Below are 17,040 nucleotides of genomic sequence, written 5' to 3'. Positions count from 1 at the left end.
CAGTCCTGCCCAGGGTGCGGTGGGAGCTGAGGGCAGCAGGGCCACTGCCATCCCGCCATGTCCCCTGTATTTTCTTCCCAACAAGACCCTTCCCCAGCCTCCCGTGGGATGTGCTGCTTGTTTCACAGCAAGCCTGGTGAGAAACCTCCCCTCCACCATCCTGGTGCCTGGGGTCCATTTTAGGGGCTGTGTTAATTGCTGCCCAGAAGGAAAATCAAGCAGATAAAGGGACAGCTGAGTCCTTGCAAGAGGCAGGTAACTCCTTGTGAGAGCAGTTAAGAAACTTGCAGAGGCAACGCACCGCTGCACGCGATGCCACCCAGCGGCTTCACACCTTCGCACTGGCCCCGAGAGAGCCCTGCGGACCCAGCCGGACAAGGCCAGGCAGGAGGCATCTGGCCTCGGACCAGATGGCGAACCAGGAATCCTGAGTCTGGCGAAACTTGATGGAAAACAGGCTTGTGATCTAAAAGCCACATATCCTGCTGGGAGTTGGGGACAGTAGGAACCGCTGTTATCCTGAGGCTCTTAATTAAAACTGAAACCGTTGATAACGGTCAGAGGTGGGGGTGGGGGGTGTTCAGCAACACACCGCATGCACCATCCCCTGGTCCCCTGCAGATCTGGCCATCAGCCCCAAGGGGAGGGACGTCCTAAATGACCCCTTTCAGGTTGTGACAACCTGGTGTCCAGGACCCCCCAGAGCACCAGGGTGGCAGGGCTGGACACGCCGACCAGGGCACAGGCCCTGGTCTTGCGCAGAAGATGCCTGGTGACAGCCAGCGGTACCCTCACCATTGCCCTGTAGCCACGCACAACACGGGGCCCTGGTGGGGTCCAGAGCCCCCCTTGATGGTCGAACAGCAGAGTGCTGATTCTAACAGCCATGCTCACGTGGGACTGTGGCACACTGCACCACCATGTACCAAACCACTCCAGCTTCCCTCCAGGGGTGCCCACAGTCCATATGCTGCCCTACTCCACGCTGCCTGCCCTCCCGCTGCTCCACTTCTGGGGGAACAGGGGCTTCCCCAGTGCTGACAGATGTGCTGTGGCCTGGAAAACCTTGCTCCTCCAGCCGTGACCTGACCACCCATGCTGGCCTCCGCTCCGCTCCACGCGGGCATCCCAAAGGCATAAATTGAGGAATATTTTTTCTCCAGTTTCTAGCAAGCAGGCCAGGCTGCTTCAGTGCACTTGCAGGACAAGGAAATTAAGACCCAGTCAAGGAATTTAAGACCCAGTAGCCAGAAGCTTTTCATCAAGCAGAAGATGACATATTGCAAACATTCACACTTGTATGAGATCATCGAGAAGGAGCAAACCCCCCTCGGTGTTGCCGGCGGCCTCATGTCTCCCCATCTGCCTGTGACCCCCTGCTCCAGAGCTGTTAGGCAGGGCGAGAACATGTCAGCAGGAACTGGGGCAGCTGAATCAGGAGAAGTCAGAGCTCAGCGCCACGGCAGCATGGGAGGAGCATTTCCAGGCCAGCGTTCGGCGGTGGGGGGATGTACCACTGGTGATTTATGCTGGTTATTACACAGATGCTTCTCCTTTTGCTGATTTCTGTGCCACCTCTGAGCGCAGCACATGCCGTGGCCCTAGGTGGCTTTTTTTTGGATGCCCTAGTTGTCCCACAAATGTGCCAGGTGTACACATGATGCAGCCAATGGTAACCAGGCCAAGTGCCAGTCACGTGCAGGGGGGTCAGGGAGCATGGGACCGCGAAGCAGATCTCACTTGGACATGAATGCTCATTTGTGCTTTATGACTCAAAAAATCACAGAAAGTCCCAAACTCACTGTCTTCTTTCTTTGCCATTCAGAACGAATTCATGAGGCTGTGAGACATTTTCCCAATTCTAATTCTGGAATAAGACCAGAGCTGGAAGGGGCGGGGGAATTTAAGACACTGAAGAGTGTCCATCAGTCTCTCCTTAATACCCGTAAGGACACAGATTTCTTGGTCTACATGTTCTTAGTGCTAAAAATTATGGCGATTACCTCACTGTGAACCAAGTGCTGAAGGATAAGGAGAGGTTGGATGTGGCTTGCCCAGAGCCATAAGCTGCAGTCTACACAGCATTTGTCACCCAGCAGGACCTGCGTGCTCTTCCCAGTGAGAGGGCAGAAGTCTGGAAAGGACATTTCCTCCAGTTTTCTTATATGCTGAAAAATCAGACTGTCACCAGGCTGGCACCTGCAGCAGCACCAGCTGGGAGGAGAAATCCATCTCCGGGAGGTCGGTGGGATGGGGCACAAAGGCTGCTGAGCTCAGGGAAGAGCTGGAGCTGCTCTGCTCTGTCAGACACCGAGGCAGGCACTGGATGGAGCAGGGCAACGGCAGCAGACACCTGCCTCAGGAAGGAGATGCTGGTGTTGGCTTTGAGGCAGCAGACAATGCACAGAGCCTCTCTAGCACACCACCCTCGTGCCTGCATGCCAGTTCATGTCCTCAGGGCCCTCAGGGATCACACATCTTCCCCGGGCAGCTGCAACAGGCAGAGGGATGTACCTCCTAACCTACAGCAGCTGCAGTGCAAAGCAACTGCCCTTAGACAAAAACTATCCAGATCGGTCAAATATTCCCAGAGAGCATCACAGACAGTGATGTCGCAGTTGGTTATGTGGTCCCTGTGTTCCATCGTTAGCTGTCCCTGCCAGTATGTGTCCCCGCTTACCAGGGACACTGCACAGCCCTCTGTTACCAGACCTGTGTCCCCGCTTACCAGGGACACTGCACAGCCCTCTGTTACCAGACCCGGGGAGGGAGGGGGGCTGCCCCGAGGGCCAGTGGGGCACGGGGGAGGCCACCCTGCAGCTGGCTTCCAGCTTTCCCTAGGAAAATCCAGTTACCAAAGCTGCAGGTGCCTAGGGATGCTGGAAGCACCAACACTTCTCCCTGTAAGACATCTCATCCCAGGAACAATATCCACTAGGACTTCCCAGTACAGAAATCTCCTGATCTGTGGAGAAAAAGAAAGTCCAAACAATAAAAGTCTTCACAATTGGCCAAACATTTTTCATGACAAATTGCCCCTCATTTGTACTATTTTGGCACTGCCAGGGTTAATGGCAGAACGGTTTGAGTTGGAAGGGCCCTTAAAGAGCCCCCAGTCCCACCCCTGCCACGCGCAGGGCCCCCTTCCCCCAGCCCCGGTGGCTCCCAGCCCCGTCCAGCCTGGCCTTGGGCACTGCCAGGGCTGGGGCACCCACAGCTGCTCTGGGCAGCCCGTGCCGGCGCCTCGCCGCCCTCACAGGGAAGGATTTCTCCCTCAGCTCTGATCTCCATCTGCCCTCTCTCAGCGCAAAGCCGTTCCCCCTTGTCCTGGCGCTGCAGGCCCTTGGGAAAAGCCCCTCCCCAGCTTCCTCGCCGGCCCCTTTGGGTGCTGGAAGGTGCTCCAGGGTCTCCAGGAGCCTTCCCTTCTCCGGGCTGAACAGCCCCAGCGCTCCCAGCCCGGCTGCGCAGCAGAGGGGCTCCAGCCCTCTGGCCATCTCCGTGGCCTCCTCTGGACCAAAGCCCTTGCAAGATCTCCTCCTCCCTGTGCTCCACAGTGCGGGCAGCAGCCAGCATGCTCATTGCCACGGCAGGGGCTCGTGCTCTGCGGGCCTGGCTACAGCAGCCAGGAAGACACAGGGGACAGCAAAGCCTGCAGCAGCCAGTCCCTCTTCTCGGGACAGAGAAAATGCTGTCTCTCACAGGGATATGAGCCCACTGCCCACTTCACATGGGGCACCAGAGAAGGAAAAGAGGAGGACAGCATCACAGTCGGCAACAAAAATAGATGAACAGAATGAAAAATTGCTCAGTTGTTCCAAAACACTTTGCCAGGTATTTTTGGCCAAAGATCATGCTTCCCTGCCTCCCACACAGCAAGCTTTCAATTAACCTTTGTGTGATTAGCTTTCCCCAGATGAGACTTCATTACATGCATACCAATAAGGGAATACAGAGCACATCTTGGAGGGATGCCACAGAGCATGCCGTGCTCACACAGACATGTCACCTCCTCCTGCTCAGGATCGCGCCAGAGATGTTGCAGGCTTGCTGTGGTGCTGCTCGGTGTAGGTGCGTGCCGCTCGGTAGGGCTGGAGCTACCGTGGGGCTGGCAGAGGACACCTTGTGGGTGAGGTCTGGATGCATCAGCCCAAGTGCTGACATCGCAAGGACACCCCATCAGATGGAGAGGCCTGTAGGAAAGCAGAAGGGCTTGCTCCAGAGGCTGCAAAGTCCAGAGGAAAAAACAAAAACCCACACTTGGACAGTTGGGAAGATGTAGCCCTTGATATTCAGTCATAGAGAAGACCCTAAAAACACAGGAGACACGGTGACAAACACCCTTGGTGACACAGATAGACTCACAGTGGTCAGAGGATTATGGAGGTTCAATCTCCATCTCATTTGCCCACAGAGAAATTTCACTCTGAAATTCTTCATGGAACTTCCGCAGCTGTAAGTGCTACTTTAACGAAACAGCACGGGCAAAGCCAAGGGAAGAACCTGAAGACAGCACGTGGGCAGCCCCTGCAAGGGCAGTGCGGTGCAGTGTCCCCTAGGAGCTGCAGAGCACCGTTTTGCTCTCAGAGATAACCGGCTACACTCAATTGATAAAACAATCTCGTCACCGCCGATGCCATGAAGGGCTCGGTTAGTGACAAACGACAGAACTGAGGCAGCCTGGGGCACGCAGGCACGCTGCCAGGCTTCGCCAGCAGGGCCCGCGGGATGCGGGATGCTCTGTCAGCAGGGAGGAGCTGCAGCAGCAGGAATCCAGCGTGCAGGATGGTGGGGAAGCTGCAGACAGGGACTGCGGTAGGCTGGAGGCAGCCAGGAGCGTGCAGGTTCTCTCCAGAAGCCGCCAAGGTGCAACCAGGAGGCTCTGCAGGTCCTTCTCCTGCCCAAAGGGGATTGAGAAGGGACAGGCTTAGCAGCATCCACACCCAGGGGTTGAGTGGGACTGATCCTCTGGCAGGGACAACAGTCTGCACTGTAAAACGGAGGCGCTGTGGGGGCAAACTGACATACCAGAGCCTGGGGTGGGCAGCAAGGAAAGCTGCACTTGCAGGGAGAGGCGGTTGGGCACTTAAAACCATTTATCCCGTTTTCTCCAGCAGCAAGGGCACAGCTCAGCTCAGGTGATTTAGTAACTGCCTTTCCCAAAGCAGACCTCTGCACCTGAAAAGGAAATGTCCCTTCGGTGAAATGCTGAACCCAGGCCCCAGAAAGAAGCATAGTCTTGTAAAAGGCCTGAGTAATGGAAGATTTTCTCTTAAAAGAAAGAAACAGCTGGCAGAAGAGATGAGGGAGTTTATGGGGCCATTGTGCGTTTGATTATTCTTTTGATTACAAGGTTTTTGACTGCAGTTATGGAACAGTTGGAAAAAAGCTGCATCTGGTGCGAAGGCACCAGATGGAGCAATTCAAACCCTCCTCCGAAGGGGGAGATCTGAGAACTGCAGCAACCGCACTGCACCATGAGCGGAGGGGTTGGCTCCGAAGGACAGCATTGAAGGAGACGGGAAAGCTCAGCTTCACACCTCCATGCTTTAAAAGCAACGTGCCCTGAAGGCACAGGACAACCAACTCTGTTTTATGCTGAGCAGGAGCAAAGTGTAGCCTCTCAGGTCTAACGGGGATTAGTATAAAGGGATGGCTTAGGAAGAGGAGATGTTTGGTAAAAGGGGACAAATAACCCCATTTCTGTGGCTTGCCAGGTACATGGTGTAGACTGTGTCGGTGAAAAACCACCAACCAACACCAGCTGACACCACGGAACAACAGGGGGGCTAACTCTGAGAAACTTGACCAAACCCCTGTGCATGCACCCAGACCCAGGGTCAGGAGATTGAGGGGCCTGGAGACACCTGAGGATCACCTAACGGTGTTAGGCACACGTACCACCACCGGGTGGAAGGTGTGGTTAAGCAGAACAGCTCGTGACAACCCTGTAAAAAACACCAACATCAGACAGAACATTCCCCCATCAGACTTGGACACTGCAGCTCCGGGGGAGTAGCTATTGCTGTGAACTCATTCATTCCTTCCTCTTTCCTTCCTTCCTCTCTCCTCCCAGACTGCGCCTTTGCATTTGCAAACCTGTTGTTGGGCAAATAAAGTTCCTTGGCACTGGAGTCCATTTTGGGTCTTAATTCTGCTCCTGAGAATATGAGCAAAATCTCACTTGCCTTTGACCAGCATGCAACACAGTTTCCAGAAGGCTGCTCTAATTGTGGAGGGGGGTGATGGCAAATAATATTTTCTCATAAACAAGAGGTCTTAAGGTCTCACAACACACACAGTGGAGCTCTGGAAACATGTTTGAAGCTTTCCAGACATGTCCAATCCCTGTGTTTGCTTTTCACAAGTTGCACCACAATCCAGCCCTGTTTGTAACTAAAATCTTCATATTTTTCCCCTCCAGCCTGCTCTGATGGCGGTCCTCGCTGCGATAGCGAAGGGAATGCAGGATGACAGCTCAAGGCCACAGAAGCATCGCAGAGGTTTATTTTGAAAATGCCACATTTGATAAATCCCTCTGCTCCAGGAGGTGGCTGCTCGGACAGGACCTGCCCACCACAGGTGCAGGCAGGCACGCTGCCAGCCGGTGCTCACCAGATGATGGCACATTTCTTCTCTGGTTTGTCTTGTTGTCAGAGCCCCTGTGTATGGCCATGCTGCAAAACCCGTGGGAAACATACAACTGCTCCCTGCCCCATCCTAACGGGTGAGCAGCAGCCAGGGCACGCCTCAGAGACACACCAAAGGCATGAAACATGAGGTAAAAAAACAATGCAGATGTCAGGTCACCTGAGACACAAGAAGAACAAGAGACAATGTCCCTGCCACCAGCGCTTTCCTTCATGTTCACCCAACTCTCAGCAGAGCAAGCACTCCTGGTCGCCCTTTTCCCAAAAGGGATCAGCTGGAACAGCTTCCACTTGAGGAACAACAGGCCAGGAGGCTTCAGATTTGGGGAAGAGGTTGTCAGGAAGGTGACGGAGCTCTGCTTAGTCACAAGCATCTGGAGAGGGCGGACAGAGATCACCTGCCTGTTCACTGTCTCTCCTGCACAGGAATGGGGGCCTCTAGGCAAAGCAAGCAGGACCCAATTTCAAAACTCGGTGTCAGGAGGAGAGTGATGTGTTCAGAGGCAAGAACCTCACTGCAGGCTAATAACAATGCATAAGTGAGTATCTGTAAGGAACTCTCACCTCACTGAAAACCAGAGATGTGCCTGATGCACCTCCAGCGATACTGCGAGCAGCTGCTTTTGCAAAGTCTTCATGTTTCTCTGGCCTCCTCTCAAAGCCTTTCAGAGGCCATGGATCTGCTGCCGCCTCCTCCAGAGAACTGGGTTATCTCAAAACCCAGGCTCCAAAACAAGGGAGAATCTCTCCAGTTCTTGCTGCCACCAGACCACCTATCCCCTACGAACATGAAGCCTTTCAGATGGGCACCTTAAAAAAATCAGAAAGAGGTGTTTGTCTGGTCCACCCTGACTGTTGCGATAATGGCATCACCATGCCCTCCAGGAACAGAAATAACACAGCTTGGCATGTGCAACAGTGACAAATTCTTTCATCCTTTCCCTGGTGGGACACACCATAACAGGACATGGAAAAGCTCCTGCAGGTGGCCGTTGTGTGATATGGCAGGAAAGGATGCCTATGGCTGCCGCTCCCAAAAGTGAGGGTGAGCTGCTGAGGGACAGTGTAAAAGCATCAAAGCAGGGATCAAGATACTCCTCCTGCTGCTCCACTCCTGATCCAGGAGACACTGAAGACAGACTACTACCTCATCATACATCATCAGCCCATACTGCTTGCCTGTGGAGGCTCTGACAGTTAACTAGCTGTGCTGTGAAACACAATTTTCTGCTCTACGCAAAACCCCCTACAGCCCATTCCTGGACAGAGAGGCACAAACCCTGCAGGACTAGACACCCTCCCGCTGCAGCAGACTCTCTGCCTTCCGCAGGCTCAAGCAGCTCCAGTTAACTATTGGGTTTATTCAGCTGCCTCTGCTGTTACCCTGGTCCTTGCTTTCCTCTCGCCCTTCCTTTGGCACAAGTGAGTTCATCAACACAAGGAGCTCTGCCCTGGTTTCTGCCTGGCAGGAGGAAGCACCGGCCTCCGGTCTCCCATGGCCATTTATCACCTGCGCCGTGCTCTGCATGCAGCTGATAACTTAATCTGTTATGAAACACAAACACCCGCCCAGAAGTTTTGTTTCAAAGGCTCCTTTGATTCCAGGCATCCTTGTGTGGTTTCCTTTTATAGAAACAGAGGAATTTTGCTTTTAAAACTGTAACAGTTTTCCATACCCTCAGTGAGACTGAGTTTATAACCCAGCAGCTGGTGCGTATGGCTCTGCAGGAGCTGCGACGGTAAACACTCTGTACTGTGTGAGGACACCAGGGCCACACAAGGGATCACTGTCTGCATCTCAGATTTTAGAATGCTGCTAAAGCACTCTACAACCACAGCTTCGCCTCAGCATTACCAAGAAAATGGCAAATATGATGCTTTTGCCAGCCAAGCAGCTGTTGCTGCCAAGATGCACTTCAAACTCCCACCGGGGAACTGCCACACACGCACCACGCCAGCCTGCTGCTCCCCATCCACGACTGGTGAAACCCTTCTGCTTCTACAAGGTCCTTGCGCCCTCTGTGTCACCCGGTGGCACCAAGCCTGCCAGCCACATGCCTTTTTGTCTTCCGGGGCTTACTCCCCCGAAGACACAAGCTTTGCTGGAATTGCACTCGGTGTTGCTGAGGGACCCCCCGGCCCCCCTCAGGCACGGCTGGGGAGTCCGGGAGCCCTCCGCGCTGCTGCCCGGCCGGGGTGCCGCAGGGCCCGCGGGAGGCCGCGAACCGGCGCCCGGGAGGGCGGAGGGGGAGGGGTGTCATGGCGCTGTCCAGCGCCGAGGGCTTCCCAGCTCCACCAGCAGAAGCGCGGCCTGGCCTGCGCCGGGCTCGCTGGCTGCCGTCGCCCCTCACCGGCACGGAGAGCTGCCCGCACCCCTCCGCGGGGGCCCTGCCCGCGCCCCTCGGCCCTGCCGCGGGTCCCGGGACGGAGCCGCTCTAGCCGACCATAGAGCGGCGGCGGCCTCGCGACCCCTGCCGGGCCGCCCGCCCCACAGCCGCCCCCACGGAGGCCTGAGGGGGCGGGACCGCAGGGAGTGGGAGGCGGAGCTAAGGGAGGCGTTGCCATGTGAACGGTGCGGGACGGAGTGGGAGGGGCGGAGTGGGGGTGAGGAGAGGCGTTGCCATGGGGATGGGGGGGCGGGAACGCGTTGCCATGGGGACGGATAAGGCTGTAGGGGCGTGGGTCACGGATGCGTTGCCATGAGGACGGATGTACCCACAGGGATGGGGGTTTGCGGATGCGTTGCCATTGGAACGGGTGTAGGAGGGACAAGCCAGGGCATCGCCATGGGGCTGCGGGCCCTCCCGGCCTCAGGGAGCTCCCCGGACCCCCCATCCCGTGAGGGGGAGCTGGACAGGGTGGGATGGCCCCAGGGCAGGGTCCAGCACCCACAGGGACAGTCAGTCTCCAGGAGGGGTGCCAGCTTGCCACCCCTGGCCCTACTGCCCGTGGCCCCTAGTGGGGTGGCAGCACCCAGAGGTGGGGAAATGGGGGATCCAGCCCCCCGGAGCACCCTGGCATGGTGGGCATTGCCATGGGGAGCACGGCAGGGAACTGACGGGTGGGCAGTGGCAGTCCGTGTCCCTGTCACCCTGGCCAGCTGTAAAGCCTGCGGGAGGTCACCAAAGTGCCTGAGGCAGGGGCCAGCATCAGTGTCACCCCAGGGCGCAGACACCCACTGTACCAAAAACCCCCAGGCCGGCTAAGGGATGTCCCACACCCCAGTGCTAGCAGCTGCGGAGCAGGAAACGTCTCCATCATCACAATATTTAATTTGGGGGGGGGCTTGGAAACACCATGGCTGCTGCAGGCCCAGGGAATGGCAGGCTGGGGGGCTCCTCGGGGCAGAGCTCAGGCCCCCAGTCCCGGGCTTGCTCCCCCTGCACAGCCCCGCTGGGCTTCGGGCTGGGGGTGGCCCTGGGACGCTGGGGGGATGCCCCAGGGGTGGGTCCCAAGGTGTCCCCCAGCATCCCATCCCAGCTCCAGGGCTGTGCCCTGCTCCCGCAGTGTCCCCCACCCGTACAGGGCCCATTGGGTGCCACTGAGAGCACTGCCAGTGGGGAGGGGGCTGCTTGGGGCGGGGAGCGCCTGGGGGGGCAGGAGGCACCAGGGCTCTGGGAGCCAGGGGTCACCTCCCCACCCCCACCCCCCGCTTTACCACACATCCAGTTTTTCCTTTTTCCCTGGATTTCTGGTTCCAAATCCGTTCCCCTCACCCGTCTCGCTGCGGGGGGGGGGGGGGGGGAGGGGCAAACGAGACAAACCCTTCATGGCACCCCTTGTCCCCAGGGACAGCTGAGCCCCCCTTGCCTGCCCCTGCCTGGGAGAGCAGCGGCACATGTGGATGCGGGGCCGCGCGGGCCATGTCGCCGATGCTGTGCGTCGTGGGCGACCAGGGCCAGAGGCCCCCCGGGTGCGGGGTCCTCTCCCCTCCTCCTGCCGGCCCCGGGGGGAACGGGCTGTGCCCCCACGCGCTGCAGCACGGCTGTGCCGCCCCGCCCCCCGCCATCGCTCCCCTCCACCCCGGTGCGTCCCGGGGGTCGCTGCCCACGTGCGGACCCCCCTGCCGACCCCCGCCGGAGCAGCACCAGGCTGCTCTGACATCGACCCCCCGCAGGCAGCCCCCCGCAGCCTTTCCCCCAGGAGCTGCCCCGGCCCTGCGACCCCCGGGCGGAGCCGTGGGAGCTCTGAGACCCCGCGCGTCCCCGCGGCACGCTGCCCTCCCTCGGCCCCCCGCACAGCTCCGCTCTACCGGGGCCACCCGCAGCGACCCGGAGCCTGTCCAGCCCCGGTGCTGCCCCCGCCGAGACCCCGTCCCTCCTCACCCACCCCAGCAGACCCACCGACCCCTTCAGCGCCCGCCCCCCCGCGGAGCCCCGCACCCGTGTCACCCGCTCCTGCAGAGCTCCCCCGCTCCTGCCGCCCACGTCCAGACCCACTGCCGCCCGTGGCAGCTCCGGGGGCGGGGAGCAGCGGGATGCTGGGGGTGCCGGCGGGGTGGGGGTCCCCTCCCCGGGGTCAGCGGCACGAAGCGGGCACGGCCGGGGCCGGGCAGCCCCGGGGGGGGCACGGCCGGGCAGCGGGACCCGCCTGACCCCGGCAATCATTAACCCGGCCGTGGGGCGGGGGGGGCGCCGCCTCCTCCTCCACTCCCCCTCCCCCCGGAGAGCCCGCCCCCCCCCAGGTTGCTAGAGCTGGGGGCTCTCCAGGGCACCGAGGGAACCCGCATGGATCGTCCCACTTCCCACGCGGGACAGAGATGCGATGACCCACGGGGGGCACTCGGGGTGTATGTGGAAGGGGGGTCTGGGGCTTCTGCGCTTGCTGAGGCCGCCGGGGGAGGGGGCTTTGCGTGGCCGTGGTCTCGCGTGGGTTCCTCCCGGCCGTTATCTCGGCTCGTCCCTGGAGTTTGATCGCGGCGGGGTCATAAAGCGCCGAGCCCTGGCGGGGGGGAACGACCGGGCGGGCGGGGGCGGGGGCCGGTACCCACCGGGTGTTCATTAACCCGCGGCCCCGGGCCGCGGCCCCACGCGTGGAGCGGGCCCCCCTCCCCCGCACGCCCGTCCCCGCGGGGGGGCGCGGGGAGCACCGCCAAGGACCCCCCACGCCGCACACAGCACGGGGGCTGCAGCCACGGGGCGCGGGTTGCGCCCCCCTGGTACCCAGCTCCAGGGTGCGAGGCAGGGGTGCTCTGGGGTCCCTCCCCCCTCCCCACGCGTGGGGCCCCTCCCGCGTGGGCGTGTCGGGCAGGAGCGCGGCGGCGAGCGGCGGCGGGAGCGCGCAGGTGCGGGGCGGCGGCGAGGGGGCCGCATCCCCGGGGGGGGCCGTGGGAAACCCGGGGAGGGGGTTTGGCGCATCCCCCAGGGGTGAGAAACCCTGAATGGGGGTGCCGCATCCCGCGGGAGGAGGTGTGGGAAACCCGTAGCGGGGGGCCGCATCCCCCCGGGGGGGGTGTGGAAAACCCGGCGGGGGCGCATCCCCCGGGGATTAGAAACCCTGGGCGGCCCCCGCATCCCCCGGGTGCGGGTGTGTGGGGAACCCATAGCGGGGGGACCGCATGCGCCGTGGGGGGGCGATGGGGGAAACCCATACCGGGGGGGCGCATATCTCCGGGGGGGAGTGGGAAACCCGGAGAGTGGTGCGGCCCCGGGGTGTGGCGGAGCAGGGGGGGGGCCGGGCCCCGGCGGCAGCGGCCTTGACCCCGGGCAGGCTCGCGCAGTGCGGGGGGGGTGTCAGCACCCCCAGGGTGGCGGGGCCGGGGCAGAGAGCGGGCAGCCACCGAGCAGGCAGGTCCCCGGAGCGGGAGCAGGTGAGCGGGGGACCGAGGAGGGGGCCTGGGGGGTGTTGAGGGCCGGCGGCAGCTGCCTGCAAGGGGGGTGTGTGTGTGCTCCTCGGGCTCCAGGGGTCCTGCCTAGTCCGCCCCGGTGGGGTGCTTGGCCCCGGGGTGGGGTCCAGCAGCCGCCCTTGGGGGGTACAGAGCCCCCTCGCACCCTGCCCAGAGCCGTGGTGTGTGGGTGCTTTGGGGTCCAAGGCAGCCCCAAGGCAGCACAGCAGGGTCTGGGGGCAGCTGGCTGGGCTCCAGGGGGAGCAGCCCCCCAACAGGACCCTGGCATGGTTCGGGGCTACCAGCGTCAGGGCTTTGGCTGTGCCCCTGTGCCGCTGTCCCACTGGAGTGAGGTCTGAGCCCCCATCTGTCCGCACATGCCATGGGCCCCCTCCCTGCCCCAAAAGCTCCCCAGCCCTGCAAGCCAGTGTACCCCCCTGGCCAAAGCTGCCACGTTTGATGGGTCCCATGTGCTGGCAGGCCTGGGCCAGAGAGGCTGTGCAGCCCCCGTGGGGGGTGCCAGCTGTTGCGGGGTACTGCCGAGTGCCTGTGCTGGCTGGCTGGGGCCATGGTGCCCCCAGCAGAGCCCGTTCCCGCTGCTGTGGCCAGCCCAGCCCCCCCTGCTCCCCTCCTGTTACCCACCACTGCAGGCTTTGCTGGGCACCCCCTGGGCCAGGCTCCAGCAGAGCCCCCCCTGGGCTCCAGCTGGCATCAGGGATCCCTCAACGGGGGCGACTGTGCCCATGGCTGGACCACCAGCACCTGTCTAGCTCCCTCTGGGCTCCTGGGGTTGGGTGCTGCCATGGGGCAGGTGCTCAGCACCTGTAGGGTCATGCTCCCCAGGTACAGGAGAGCCGGCACGGCACAGCACGGCATGGTGCCCTGCCTGCTGCGCTGGCACAGTGTTGCAGGGCAGGACGGGACGGGACACATGTGCTGGTGTCACCCAGGGGTGCCTGTGCCATATTTTGCTGTGGTGCCAGTGCAGCCAGCAGCAGCTGGCTGCAGGCAGGGACATGGCCCCACGGCCGACCACCACTTCTGCCCCCAGGTCCCCCAAGGATGTGGCTGCTCCGGCTCGCCTGGGCACTGGCTGTGCTGGGCATTGCGGCTGGCTCTGGCCCTGGCCCCACTGTGCCGCCTCCGGACAAGGCATCCATCTTCGCTGACCTGTCTCCAGCAGAGCTGAGGGCCGTGCGGACCTTCCTGATGAGCCGCCCAGAGCTGGGGTTGTCCCCGAGCCGGGGGGCGCCCCTGGCCAAGAACACCCTCTTCTTGGTGGAGCTGCTGCCCCCCAAGAAGCGGCTGGCCCTGCGCTACCTGGACCAGGGCGGCCCCCGGCCCCGGCGCCAGGCTCGGGCAGTCATCTTCTTTGGGGGGCAGGCAGAGCCCAATGTCACCGAATTCGCTGTGGGGCCCCTGCCGCAACCCAGCTCCTACCAGCCGCTGCGCTTCAAGGGGGGCTGCGCCGTGCCCTTTGCTGCCCGGCCCATGACCCAACTGGAGTATGAGCTGCTGCACCGCACACTGGCAGAGGCGATGGAGCCACTCTACCGGCTGCTGCGCGACTCCACCGGCTTCTGGTACCACAACTGCTCCCAGCGCTGCCTGACCTTCTCGGACATCGCGCCGCGGGGGCTGGCACCCGGTGAGCGGCGCAGCTGGCTGGTGCTGCAGCGCTTTGTGGAGGGCTTCTTCCTGCACCCGGTGGGGCTGGAGGTGCTGGTGGACCATGGGGACCCCGACCCGCGGCGCTGGGCAGTGCAGCGGCTCTGGTACAATGGGCAGTACTTCTCCAGCGCGCAGGAGCTGGCCGAGCGCTATGAGCAGGGGACACTGGCGGTGGCCTACCTGGCTGAGCCCCCGCTCCGGCAGCTTTTCTCCAGCTATGAGCCCCGTGGGCACTTCGCCACTGGCACCCCCACCGAGGTGCACGGGGCCAAGGTGTGCGAGCCCCAGGGCCGGCGGTACCGGCTGCAGGGCAACCAGCTGGAGTACGGGGGCTGGAGCCTGGCCTTCCGCCTGCGCTCCTCCGCCGGCCTCCAGCTCTTCGACCTGCGCTTCAATGGGGAGCGCCTGGCCTACGAGGTGAGCGTGCAGGAGGCCATTGCCTTCTACGGTGGCCACACGCCGGCCGCCATGCAGACCAAGTACATGGATGCTGGCTGGGGCATGGGCTCTGTCACCTATGAGCTGGCCCGCGGCATCGACTGCCCCGAGACAGCCACCTACCTGGATGCCCACCACCTCTACGACACCGACGGGCCAGTGCGCTTCTCCCATGCCATCTGCATCTTCGAGCTGCCCACCGGTGTCCCGCTCCGCCGCCACTTTGACAGCGACTTCCAGGGGGGGTTCCACTTCTATGCCGGCCTGGAGGGGCACGCACTGGTCCTGCGCACCACCTCCACTGTCTACAACTATGACTACATCTGGGACTTCCTCCTCTACCCCAACGGCGTGATGGAGGCCAAAGTCCATGCCACTGGCTTCATCCATGCCACCTTCTACACACCACAGGGACGGCGCTACGGCAGCCGTGTCCACAGTCACGTCTTGGGCAACCTCCACACCCACCTGGTGCACTACAAGGTGGACCTGGACATCGCAGGTGCAGCCCCCTGCTGCCCCCCAGCTGGACCCATGGCTTTGGGGAGGGTGCCGGGAGGCGGGACCATACCCCATGTGGAGTGCCAGGGGCTTGGGAGCCTGGGCCCCAGGGGAGCACTGCTGTCTGGGCACCTCCGGACCCTCTGAAGATGATCCCCCCCTCCTTGGGGTGGCATCTCTGCGGGGTCCCAGCCCCATGCTGGGGCCACCGGGCGGGCTGCCGTCTGTGCCAGTGCAGCCCAGGCCCTGCTGCTGCTCACGGCCTCTCTGCTTGCAGGCACCAGCAACAGCTTCGAGACGATGGACGTGCGCTTCGAGAACATCTCCAACCCCTGGAGCCCGGGCGCCCGCGTGGTGCAGCCTTGGCTGCACCGGCAGCCCCGTCGCAGCGAGCGCCAGGCTGCCTTCCCCTTTGGCAAGGCGCTGCCACGCTATCTGCTCTTCTACAACCCGCACCAGCGCAACCGCTGGGGCCACCCACGCAGCTACCGCATCCAGCACAGCTCCCATGCCGGGCGGGTGCTGCCACGTGGCTGGCAGGAGGAGAAGGGCGTCTCCTGGGGCAGGTGGGCTGGGGGGTCCCTGCAGCACAAGGACGGGGCTCCCGCCAGCCTCCACGGGCTGTGGCACGGCCCCCAACGTCACTCAGCTGCACGAACATGGTGCAGGGACTGTCTCCTGGCAGCACCTCGTGCCCTTGGCTCCCTGTCCCCACCCCAGCAGCCGTGCTGCCAGCTGAGCTGGTCATAGCTGTGGCTGCCACCATCCCTGGCTGCTGGGTGACCACCAGAGACACCTCACTTCTTGCCATGCACCCCGGAGCAGGTGGTAGCACCCACCCACACAGCATTGGGGTCCCAGCTGTGAGCACCCTGGCCAAGGGGGACCCTGGCCCCCTGTCCTGCCATAGTGGGGATGTGGCCAGTGGCCTCACCAGTGCAGGCTGCTGTGCCAAGTACCCCCAGAGCTGGGGACCCCTCGCCTCCCACCAGCTCCATGTCTCCCCTGTGCAGCTGGGCAGTGGGTGGCACAGCTGGGGGAGCCTGGGCAGAGGTGGGAGGTGGCACCCATGCACATGGGTGGGTCTGCCCCCTGCCCCCAGCAGTGGGCCTGATCCTGCTCCTGGCCCTCGCAGGTATCACCTGGCTGTGACGCGGCACCACGAGAATGAGCCCAGCAGCAGCAGCATCTACGCCCAGAACAACCCCTGGGAGCCCCTGGTCAGCTTCGAGGGCTTCATCCACAACAACGAGACCATCGAGGACCAGGTGACAGCCAGGGGACACAGGGCAGTGGGGACAGGTCTGGGCGGGTGGATGGCAATATCCACCACCGCTCACTGTGGGGGTCTGCCGTGCCATGTGCCCTGCCAATGGCCACAGTCCCCTCTGCACAGGACTTGGTGGCCTGGGTGACCGTTGGCTTCCTGCATGTCCCTCACGCTGAGGACATCCCCAACACAGCCACCCCTGGCAACGCCGTCGGCTTCTTCCTGCGCCCCTTCAATTTCTTCGACGAGGACCCCTCGGTGGCCTCGCGCAGCCCTGTCATCGTCCGGCCACTGGACTCCCCCACCTTCTCCCGGCTGGAGATCCAGCGCTGGACACCTGCCAGCCCCGGCCCCTGCGTCGCCCCGGAGCCTTTCACCTACAATGGCACCTACCGGCAGGAGTGACCTGCCCTGGGGCTGGCGGGGGTCCTGCGCACCCCATGCCACACAGGACAAGGGCGGCCACGGGGACACCGAGGTGTGGGCCGTGCCCTGCTGCATCCTGAACTCAGTAAAAGTGATGCCACCTTCTCCAGCACCGTCTCTGCCTGGGCCACGTGGCAGCACTGGCACCGCTGTAGGCACTGGAGCCTGCACGGGCGAGGGGCACGCACCCCCCTCCCCAATTACGCAGTGCAATATTTAATTACACCACTGTTCAAGGCTGCTCCCCCCCTCCCTTTGCACCT

General features: G+C 62.2%; 1 protein-coding gene and 1 long non-coding RNA gene across 7 annotated transcripts; one reads left to right on the top strand and one right to left on the bottom strand.

Annotated features, from left to right (window-relative positions):
- Nucleotides 1-1,232: 1,232 nt before the first annotated feature.
- Nucleotides 1,233-11,227, bottom strand: LOC114016707 (uncharacterized). 5 transcript variants are annotated; one of them, XR_008732143.1, is made up of 6 exons: nucleotides 11,030-11,227; nucleotides 7,212-7,457; nucleotides 5,026-5,175; nucleotides 3,937-4,894; nucleotides 2,761-2,965; nucleotides 1,233-2,712 (listed from the first exon to the last, which is right to left on the bottom strand). It is a non-coding gene; the product is annotated as an uncharacterized LOC114016707 (long non-coding RNA). The 5 variants fall into 5 exon arrangements; XR_008732144.1 differs by having other exon boundaries at nucleotides 3,937-4,307; XR_008732141.1 differs by having other exon boundaries at nucleotides 3,937-5,175.
- Nucleotides 11,228-11,697: 470 nt separating this feature from the next.
- On the top strand, nucleotides 11,698-16,886 carry AOC1 (amine oxidase copper containing 1). 2 transcript variants are annotated; one of them, XM_055709742.1, is made up of 5 exons: nucleotides 11,698-11,931; nucleotides 13,523-15,082; nucleotides 15,359-15,647; nucleotides 16,217-16,349; nucleotides 16,478-16,886. In XM_055709742.1, exons 2-5 carry the CDS (start codon nucleotides 13,534-13,536, stop codon nucleotides 16,754-16,756), a joined length of 2,250 nt encoding a protein of 749 aa, XP_055565717.1. In that variant the 5' UTR covers nucleotides 11,698-11,931; nucleotides 13,523-13,533; the 3' UTR covers nucleotides 16,757-16,886. The 2 variants fall into 2 exon arrangements, with proteins under 2 accessions (XP_055565717.1, XP_055565718.1); XM_055709743.1 differs by lacking the exon at nucleotides 11,698-11,931 and adding an exon at nucleotides 12,378-12,456.
- The last annotated feature ends 154 nt before the right edge of the window (nucleotides 16,887-17,040 follow it).

Source organism: Falco cherrug, chromosome 4 (genome assembly GCF_023634085.1).
Source record: "Falco cherrug isolate bFalChe1 chromosome 4, bFalChe1.pri, whole genome shotgun sequence".
Taxonomy (NCBI): domain Eukaryota; kingdom Metazoa; phylum Chordata; class Aves; order Falconiformes; family Falconidae; genus Falco; species Falco cherrug.
This window is presented reverse-complemented; position numbering and strand designations above follow the sequence as displayed.